This window comes from Ylistrum balloti, unplaced genomic scaffold (assembly GCF_031769215.1).
Source record: "Ylistrum balloti isolate Yb309-2 unplaced genomic scaffold, AGI_CSIRO_Ybal_v1 Utg369636, whole genome shotgun sequence".
Taxonomy (NCBI): Eukaryota; Metazoa; Mollusca; class Bivalvia; order Pectinida; family Pectinidae; genus Ylistrum; species Ylistrum balloti.
The window spans coordinates 771730-782115 of NW_026781899.1; the positions used below are offsets into that span (position 1 = coordinate 771730).

The 10386-nt window shown below is 35.7% G+C and overlaps 1 protein-coding gene across 2 annotated transcripts; it reads left to right on the forward strand.

Moving 5' to 3' along the window:
- The first annotated feature begins 113 nt into the window (after window positions 1-113).
- On the forward strand, window positions 114-8046 carry LOC132553218 (uncharacterized). Of its 2 annotated transcripts, none has more exons than XM_060217459.1 (6): window positions 114-140; window positions 2069-2964; window positions 4324-4425; window positions 5097-5285; window positions 6776-6962; window positions 7275-8046. In XM_060217459.1, the coding sequence occupies exons 2-6, from the start codon at window positions 2091-2093 to the stop codon at window positions 7285-7287; spliced, it is 1365 nt and encodes a 454-aa protein (XP_060073442.1). In that variant the 5' UTR covers window positions 114-140; window positions 2069-2090; the 3' UTR covers window positions 7288-8046. The 2 variants fall into 2 exon arrangements, with proteins under 2 accessions (XP_060073442.1, XP_060073434.1); XM_060217451.1 differs by lacking the exon at window positions 114-140 and adding an exon at window positions 988-1006.
- The last annotated feature ends 2340 nt before the right edge of the window (window positions 8047-10386 follow it).

Sequence of the window (10386 nt, forward strand, 5' to 3'; positions counted from 1 at the left end):
CAAACGGAAAAGAACGGATATTATTTCTGTTACAACCAATCGATGATGTTTCTAAAAATAGAACGGGAAACTCCTGTTCGGAAAGAGACCTACACGAGGAACGACAGATATGACGAGAGATATGTAGTAGCTGATGCAGGGTATGCATTTCCTTATTGTTATTATTATAATTTGAGAGCACACTCTTTGTTTGATGTGCCAGAGACATCATATTGAGGTCTCTTGCAGTATCCACGAGAAAGATGTCCTACAAAATGGTGTGATATTGATGTCGCTGACATAAAAGTCAGAAACGCCAGTTCAAAATGTTAGAGAACATGGTTTAATCTTAGAATCGCGCGGAATCAAGAAAATATACTATAAAATTCTGTCAGAAGCCAATCAATATCAAATTTATGTTATCTAGCATATTGAGTTAATAGTAAAATAAACTTACCCTACCAGCCCTTGGAAAGTCTACATTCATATATTGTCCAGTTGTTGTAGTAAAGTAGAATGTTGAAACATTGGATTATGCAGAGACATATATAACATATATACGTCTTTGGATTATGTAATTACTTTGTAGCAAATTTGCTGTAACAGCCAGATCTGCCAGATTTCCCAATGCAAAATAATATCTTTTTTCCCAATTTAGACCCCAAGTTTTCCAAATTCTAAGGAAAACACCATTATTTTTCCCAATTGTAAGGGGCCCGGGCCCCAGTCCCAAAATGGGGTGTGAGAGCTCTGTAATAGCTTAGTATAGCTTAGTTGATACTGAACGCAGGCCTTATGCCTCTATGTTCAAATCCGAAACCTTGTCACAATCCATTGGTTTAATGTTGTCACTTCTGGTTGGAATAAAGATTTTATATGTTCTATCCACACTTTTCCAATATTCATCAAGCCTGTTTTCAAATGAGTTCAAAGTTGGTGCCTGTACTATATCTTCTGGTAGAGAGTTCCACTCATTTACCACCCTTTGAGAGAAAGAAAACTTCCAGATGGTAGTATTGATTAAAAGGTAAACATTAAAACTAGATATATTTTGCCTCAATAATTGTTAGTTACAAACTAATTAATAAAATGTGTGATAACCAAAACCTATCTTCACCAGATATAAATATCAACATTGAATGCTTGGAGTAAATATATATATGTAACCCTGGGAAAATACTAGCTGCAATATACTACTTGGCTAGAGAGAACTTTTCTTTAGCTGGATTGATTGAGCATCAGACTAGTAAGCCAGGGGTTCCAGGTTCGATTCCTAGTGGAAATAAATAAATAATGACCTCTGTTACATATAGAAGAAAAAGGAACAGAAAATGTAACTCATCCATAACTTACAAGTGGAATATAGAGACACGGTCAGTAATACCAGGTGGATATGTTCTTCATTGAGGCATGCACACTCCATATGAACTTGATACCTGAAAGGTATACCGGATGATTAATTAAATATATAAATATATTTAAAAGGGTAAAGTTAATTGCAACAAAATCATGTCACCAATAGGTGAAATACTCAACTTTATGGAAAGGTATCGCAACTTGATCTTGATACCAACCTAAAGATTTATGGCTTAATTAGGGAGTATACTTTAATCTTATATATTTAGAAAATAGATAAACCCTTCCCCACACCTATCTGTTAGCCATTTCTAAATTTATATCTACCTCTACCTCGATAGAATCAAACATTTCTGATAAAGCTGTACAACATACACACAGATTCCTATAATGCAGACATTGTGCATATATCGTGCACACATTGCACATCATGTAACATGCGATCCCATATCCAGCGATTCAGCAATTCAGCTCATTATTTGTAGCCGTGATGGCCAAAAAATGAAAAGCAAAAATTAGAAAAAAATTCTGTAACTGATTGTCAAGAACTTAAAAAAGTCCATAAGACACTGAAACTTAATTATTTGTTAGTGTTTGTATAATTTTATACCTACCTAAGAAATTTTTAGCTGTTTTCTTTGATAGCAGGTGTACTAGTTTAAAGAACAATTAATAAGGCAAAATGAAATTCTGAATTACAAAGTGATTTTTTTTGCATTATTTCTTCCAACAGGCCTTATTATAACGTCAAGACAATGTTTGTGTTACAAAGATGGACAACGAGTAGAGTACTCAGATGGACAACAAGTAGAATACTTGACCAGATTTTGAATAGAACAAAAACTTCCCATGTGCGGTTCTCAAGTCAAAGTTACAGATGGAGTCTCCTGTCTTCTGTCAGTGTTTGTGACTGTAACTGTACAAAGTATTTGCCTCATTCAGTTTCTAACCAGAAACTTCAGATATTGAGGCAATGTGCAAATTTGGTACCAAGTTATTGGCATGGTGTAAGATCAGAAGAGAAAGTTGAATATGCTAAAAAAATGTATGAGAAAATATTGACTTCTTTACCTGAAAGGACGCTTGTAGTATACACAGATGGTTCTGTATTAGACGCTGAAGATAGGGTAGGGCCATGCGGAGTTGGGGTTGTTATTTATCGTCAAAGTGACAATTTTAAAGCAGAATTGTCAGTTCCTGTGTCCCCCCGAGCCTCAGTGGATGTAGCTGAATACACTGCGGTGGAGACAGCTTTGTCTCACATAATTTCAAATATCAATCTTCGAGAAGTGGACAAAATCCAGATATTTTGTGATAACCAAGCTGTGATTAAAGGATGCTTTTATCAAATATATGATGTGGAACATCAAGCTGTTGTTAGAAGTATAAGAAAGAAGTGGGATGATATCGTATCTGAAGGTATAAGTGTAGCTATGGACTGGGTGCCATCAGATTCAGGAGTGGATGGAAATGACCTCGCTGACAAGCTAGCCTTACAGGCAGCTAAAAAGGCAACCAGTCTTCCACTGGAGTCAACTCTCATCACAGAAAGAGATGTGCAGCGATCCATGAAACAGTATACCACTATAACGGGATCTAAAGGACGTCGCAGAGATTACAGTGAAAATGGTTTGTACACAACTACCGGTAAATTAGAATATACTATTTATAGCTTGTTTCAGTCTTACTTGAATAAGACTGATCAAAATTATATATATATATATATATATATATATATATACAATGAAGAATGGAACTACATAGTTACTATACAATAAGCCCGGGGGTCTGATAATATATCCGACTTGTTGTCAGGGTATCGGATTATTACTAGACAATTAAATAACATTTATCGCTTATTTTGTTCCTGTAAAATGGCAGTTAGATATGAATGGGTTTATCACCAGACACATCCTTGATTCTCTAGAGGTTACGATCACTTTAGCTCTCTGTAGACTTGGAACATTTCCCGACAAAATTAAATGAGAAAAAAAAAGACTGATCACAGACTGATATGCTTCTTTGAAGATTACAACGTAGTAAAACCTAACTTCAAAGTCAATTTCACATACTGTTTCATGTGACCTCAAGGTTGCCGCCACACTGTGGAATAACCTACCATCACAAACCAGGAAAGCAACAACAATTGCCACTTTCAAAAAGGGTGTTAAGACCCATCTGTTCAGGTGTGCTTTTTCTTAGACTTGTAATGTTTTGCTACAGGTACATACATGTGGTGTTATTCTGGTGATCATGTGGACACAATGATCAGCATATCATACATATATGTAGATGTATAATGTGTTATTGATACCATGACTGAAATTTTACATGCACTGTAAAGTGCCTTAGAGTAATTTGTGAAGTTATATAGGGTGCTATATAAATGTTGTATATTATTTTGATGTACATCAAATGATCAAACTGGTCTTCTCTCCTTATCCACAATGTGCCGTACATGGAACCTTCAATTTTTGTCATGATATGTTCCAAGGATGCAGAGAGCAATAGTGAGTGTAACCCCTGGAGTATTGAGGATGCACCAGACATAACCTATTGCCAGATCAGTACAATTTGGTACCAAAATATCAGCTAATCCACAACAAAAACAAAACTATAACATTGTACGGCTATTGTCACATGTACCAAAACAGTCACTGCGACCTACTTTTTGTATCTGTGTAGGACACATATGGAAACATTACTTACTTAAAAAGAACATATATAGTCATATTGAAATTCGGACATAGTCAAAAGTTGCTATTAACAGGGTACTTTTATTAGCAACTGGATATTGATAAGACCACTGTGCATGTGATTACTGATACATTGGTTTTCTGTATAATTTTTCACCGGAGATTATTAATTCATTTCTGATCTTTATAACTTTCTAATAATTTCTTAGAGAAAAAATAAAAAATTATTGTCTTCATTTCTGTTAGAGAATGTTGAGAGGTAACATTTTACATTGATAATCTACCTTTCCAGTGATGCTTGCCATCTTGATGAAAAATTCTAAAGGCCAGAAAAAGACAGCAGAAGCGAACAATAGAAGCAACCTAAGTGAAGTGGAGACCGACGTTGATTTTGGTAAGTAGCATCCAAGTTTCAATTCATTTCAATAAAGTCATGGTTCAGAATAGATCCATGTACTTGATATTATTCTTAAATTTATCTGATATATAAAAAATTACGAAATTTACTTAATTATGGGGCTGCAGCACCTCCCTGTCTATATTTTGACTTTCTTTCAATCACTGAAGATTTTCCTCTGTTGCCTCCTAGGCTTCAAAACTTTGCATCACTGACAAGCCCTGGAAGGACAAAACGGCTGCAAGTTTAATTCACTGTTTAGCACTACTGTATCTAACTCTAAATTTGTATTAAAAGGTGATATTCACTTGCATTATGAAAGGAATCTTGACATTTGATAATATTTTATGATGAATTCTGTTATCCATGTTTATGCCTTTGTTGAGAAAGAATTGATGATAAAGAAATAAGTTTTCTCCTGTGTTCGCTAAAATATCTTTAGTGTTATTGTTTAGCCATTGGATAAACCTACCTATGGAGGTTGCTTCAGTATTATGTCTTGAAAAGAACTTTATTTTCCAGTTAGAAACTGTTGTGTTTTTTTTTTTGTGTTTACATCAAGTATTTACAATATCACCAATTATGTATCATTACCTATGGTAAAATATGTATATAATTCCATGTAACATTAATCCGCTTTCGCCTTGAATTATTGTTTTGCATTGTAGTTGATATGAATAATCGTAGAGTGCTGTTTACGGGAATGACTCAGGACAAGCTGTATCAGATGATGTCTAAAGCTACATTGCACGGCTGCTCTGTAGATAGGAAGTTGTCCAGTGCCACAGACTTTGTTGTTTATGGAACGTGTGACACATCACAGAAAGACGATGTTAAGAAGCTTGCTTATAAACTAGGTAAAATTTAATCATTATCCTTACAATTGGATAATAGGAAAGGATAATGATAATAATAACATTCTCTGGAGGTCGGTCAGTCTGTCATACTTCTTTATCTGCACAATTAACCGAGCTCTTTTTCCTATCAGATTTTATCTATTGTATTTGATCTATTTCCAGGGCTCTTGATCTGCCAGATTTGGGGCTGATATTCGGCCCCATTCCCAATGCAAAATAGTATCTTTTTTCCCAATTTAGACCCCAAGTTCTCCCAATTATAAGGAAAACACCATTATTTTTCCCAATTCTAAGGGCCCCGGGCCCCAGTCCCAAAAGGGGGTGTGAGAGCCCTGATTTCCGAAGAGAATGTTTGCCCGAATGTCTACTTGGTTTCCACACACAGTCTCAAGTTCTGTTGGACCAATTTCCCTCAGATTTCATGAACTCCTCCCTTGTGGGAAGTGCTTGCTCCAGACGGTATTTCAAGTTTAAAGGTCATAGGTCAAGGACACTGTTGCTTTAAATTGAAAATTGGCCTCTGCACTTTAAGCTGAGGTCTGTCAGGCAAACTCCTCTCAAACTACAAAAATTCCTTGTTTGCACCAAATTGCTGGCTTGGAATTGTTTTCCAAGTTTGGAGGTCAAAGGTCAAGGTCATTGTTACTATAATTTGGAAATAAGTTTTGCACACCTTGAGTTCAAAACTGTCCAACAAAAAAAAGAAGATGGTCCAAATAAAACATTACCTTAATTTAAAGTTTACTTTTAATTCAATGATATAAACATCAGGTCTAGTCCTGGGTCATTTTCAGTTAGTTTTAGGTATGAAAATACCACATGGCAGTGGGTCCGCTGGTCGAGATTTTCTGATGTCAGGGAGCTGATTTGGGAATAACGTCACCTCGTACTTTTTCTCTCATTCAGTGCACTATTCCTCTGGGCTTCTACTATACTATACTATAGTACATAAGACAAATCATGGTTACATACATCAGAACATTGGTGTGAGACGATATATCGTCATTCTTCTATTTGTATTAAGGGGAATGTTGTTATTGATTGTCAAACTAATTATTGGGTATCAGTATTTCTTAGTTTTATCTTGTTTTATCTTATATATGTGCGATGTACTTACATGTATCATAATTTCTATGTTCCAGTAATTTAATTTCGCAAATTTCATGATACACATGATAAAAGTTTACTGCAAATCAATTACATTAAGTGTGGGATTTATTTTCGCGTTAATACGCAAGAAGAGTCAATCATTAATTCAAATCACTTTTGATTATTTTTACAAAAATAACTCTTGACGACATCCATGCTGATTCGGTTACTGTTATACATCTAACAGCCCATCGTTCGCAAATTTAAAATAATTTCTAAATCACTGTTCTGGAAATCATGTATTCACGAATATGTTTGAAGAGGTTAGTTCGCAAAATAAAGTATTTGCAAAATCTAAGTGATTTACAGTTCAAGATGTTCTGTATTTGTATCTCATACAGGTGTACAGTATGTTAGCAGTGAAGATTGGGAGAGAGCACTGAGCAAATGTGTTAAGGTTGGGCTGCCAATCTTCTCCGAGGAAAGTTATGACAACATGAAGCAGCAAAAGAAAAGACATCGTAATTCTGACCTTCAAAATAAAGGCAACAAAATTGAAAAGAAGGGCAACAAAGCTATTCAAAAAAGGTGAATTTCTATATATTGTTATGTACTCATAATGGGATGGTTTAGTGTTAGTAATTCTGTTTGGCCATTTTTGTATTTTAAATTCTGTTTAGATGCTAGATTTTGTCTTTATTCAATTTAATGCAAAATTATTATTTCATTCATTCTCCTGTTCAGACAATTTTGTTTTTATTTTGCATTACAAATAAAAATAAGTCTGCATGTACTGATTGACAATCTAAATACACATGTTAATAGTCTTTCCTCCTGCCATGCTTGACTCTTGTAACCATGGCAACCATAATATGATTGTCCTTTTCTTTTTTGTTGCAGAAAAGATAGATAATTTATTTCATTTTTAAGATGAACTTTCAACACTTGGGCATAAAGGAACAGTATTCAAGCCTGTCAAACCCATCATATTGAATGAACACCTTCATGTTTGATGAACCCATTGTGATGGATGGACAGTGACCCATTGTGATGGTGGACAGTCTATGGACCCATTGTGATGGATACAGTCTATGGACCCATTGTGATGGTGGACAGTCTATGAAACCATTGTGATAGACAGTCTATGGACCAATTGTGATGGATGGACAGTCTATGGACCCATTGTGATGGATACAGTCTATGGACCCATTGTGATGGATGGACAGTCTATGGACCCATTGTGATAGACAGTCTATGGACCAATTGTGATGGATGGACAGTCTATGGACCCATTGTGATGGATGGACAGTCTATGGACCCATTGTGATGGACACTCTATGGACCCATTGTGATGGATGGACAGTCTATGGACCCATTGTGATGGACACTCTATGGACCCATTGTGATGGATGGACAGTCTATGGACCCATTGTGATGGATGGACAGTCTATGGACCCATTGTGATGGTGGACAGTCTATGGACCCATTGTGATGGTGGATAGTCTATGGACTCATTGTGATTGATGTACAATTTATGGATCCGTCATTTTGAATGTAAAACTCTTGGAAACAAACATATTATATTATTTGATGAGAGTTTAATAATGATTTACCATCAATTTTTGAAATCCCATCTGTCACAATTTTGACTATGAAGCAAACCAGAAAATTAAAAAAATAAAAAGGAAATTGAAAAAAATTGAATTGATGTGATTTCTTTGTTTCTTTGAAGGTTATTAGGCACAGAAGCAGTACCTTTCATCATCTAATTTATGAACAAGTTGTGATTTGGTATTGTTCAACTCTAGAATAAGTTTTGTTTATCAAGTACCAACAATCTCATGTTGGGGAATCCCAACAATTGCCACCTGGACATATATAACTTAATCACAAACAAAATAAATATGTGATGAATCTCAAAAAGTGTGAGTGCCATATTGATTTAGTAAGAATAAGTAGTGATAATCCTAAAGTGTCCATATTTACATATTGTACTCCTATAATGATACACAGATCTGAAAATAACAGCCGTCTGTTTTACAATCCAGTTTGAGCCCACCTGAAGGACTGCCAACCTTATACCATACCCCAGGTATCATTCACATGTCAAACTTTTACTACAAATTACTACTAGTCATGAACAACTGAGCAGATCTTGACCAAATTTGGTCAGATGCATCCTTTGGGGAAGCAGAGAAAATTTTCTTTAATGCTGGGTCTTTGCCTCCCGACGTGGGGCTAATAGAGAAAATAGAAATAATTCCTTAAAATCTTACTTCTCCTGTAGGGATGATTGGATTTTGCCCAAATTTGGTGTGAAGCTTTCTTGGGTAATGGGAAATTTTGCTTAGATTTTGCATGGTGCATTTTTGGGTAAAGGGGAGTACATCTTGTGTAAACACTGGGTCTTGATGAGAGGAGGGCAGGGCCCAACAAGGAAAACAGAGCAAATTCTTTAAAATCCTACTCCTTCTGAAGGAATTTTGCTCAATTTGGTCTGACACATCCTTGAGTAGATTGAAATCAGTTTTGTATAAACAATGGGTCTAGGCCCTTTTGAATGGGAGAGGCAGAACCCACTGGAGGGGTAATAGAGCAAACACTTGAAAATTCTTTTTCAGGAATGGTCAGATTCAATCCCAACTCGGTATGAAGCATCAATTGTTTGGCTGACTCCCTAAGGACAGAAGAATGGGGCCAAATGGGGACATATAGTGTGTGTTGTGAGACAGGGAATTTAGAAATCAATTTCCATTAGTTTGGATGAAACAACTTCTGCCAAACAAAGCAATGTGAGAGATACAGGCCTTCTGGGCCTTTTATCTATATGATAGAATTTTAAAATTAAATTGAATAAGGAATAATTGTAACAGTTTAGGAAGCACATAGTAAACAGGATTAATATTCACTGTGATAAATTAGTGAAATAACATTTCAACGTGCTCTGATTAGGTGACTGTTTTTTTTAGAAGTGAATAAATAGGTTAAATCTAGTATTAATTTTAATTCATTCTGAGAATAAATTATAAATGTTCATATTTTTGTGTTTTGTTTAAGCAGATGACATTTAGATCTGGATGAGTGAGGGGTGTGACCTCTGTGTGAGTAATTAGGTTGTGACGACCTCTGTTCGAGTGATTAGGTCATTATGACGTCTGTGTAAGTGATTAGGTTATGACGTCTGTGTGAGTGATAAGGTTATTACAACCTCTGTGTAAGTGATTAGGTTATGACCTCTGTGTGAGTGATTAGGTTATTACAACCTCTGTGTAAGTGATTAGGTTATGACCTCTGTGTGAGTGATAAGGTTATTACAACCTCTGTGTAAGTGATTAGGTTATGACCTCTGTGTGAGTGATAAGGTTATTACAACCTCTGTGTAAGTGATTAGGTTATGACCTCTGTGTGAGTGATAAGGTTATTACAACCTCTGTGTAAGTGATTAGGTTATGACCTCTGTGTGAGTGATAAGGTTATTACAACCTCTGTGTGAGTGATTAGGTTGTTATGACCTGTGTGAGTGATAAGGTTATTGTGACATCAGAAGATGCTCCCTTGAAGATATTGAACCTGGGTAGTTGTTGTCTTAGAGGTCAAAGACTTTGTGAATGAGGGAGTAGTGTAGAAGTTGAGAGCATAGGTCGCCTTACTAACTTCAATTACATAAGAGTTATTTCAATTTACAAATTGAAAAGGGATGATAGATTATTTGATGTCGATAAATAAAGACAGAAAAATAATTTACAAAGGGAAGCTTTGTTTTCAAGATTGAAAAATAATACCCTATATAATTAAAAAGTGTGATATGAGTCATCCCATTAAATTCTCCGGTCTGTGAAATCATGTTTCCCGCTTGTGGAACATTATCCCAACTGCGCCCCATTTCATAAGCGTCTGTGTGACACAGATGAGGAAGATGAAAACAGGAAGCTGAAAGGAGGAAAGGGGAAGAGAAAAGCAACAACTTCAGATAAGGTCCAAAGATGATGTTTTAACAGGCAATGGAGCGTCG

Bases quoted from the DNA above. Each gene is read 5' to 3' on its own strand.
- LOC132553218 (XM_060217459.1), top strand. From the start codon at position 2,091: ATGTTTGTGTTACAAAGATGGACAACGAGTAGAGTACTCAGATGGACA. The intron at 2,965-4,323 runs GTTTGTACACAA...CTACCTTTCCAG, and splicing joins CAGAGATTACAGTGAAAATG to TGATGCTTGCCATCTTGATG. The intron at 4,426-5,096 runs GTAAGTAGCATC...TTTGCATTGTAG, and splicing joins GGAGACCGACGTTGATTTTG to TTGATATGAATAATCGTAGA.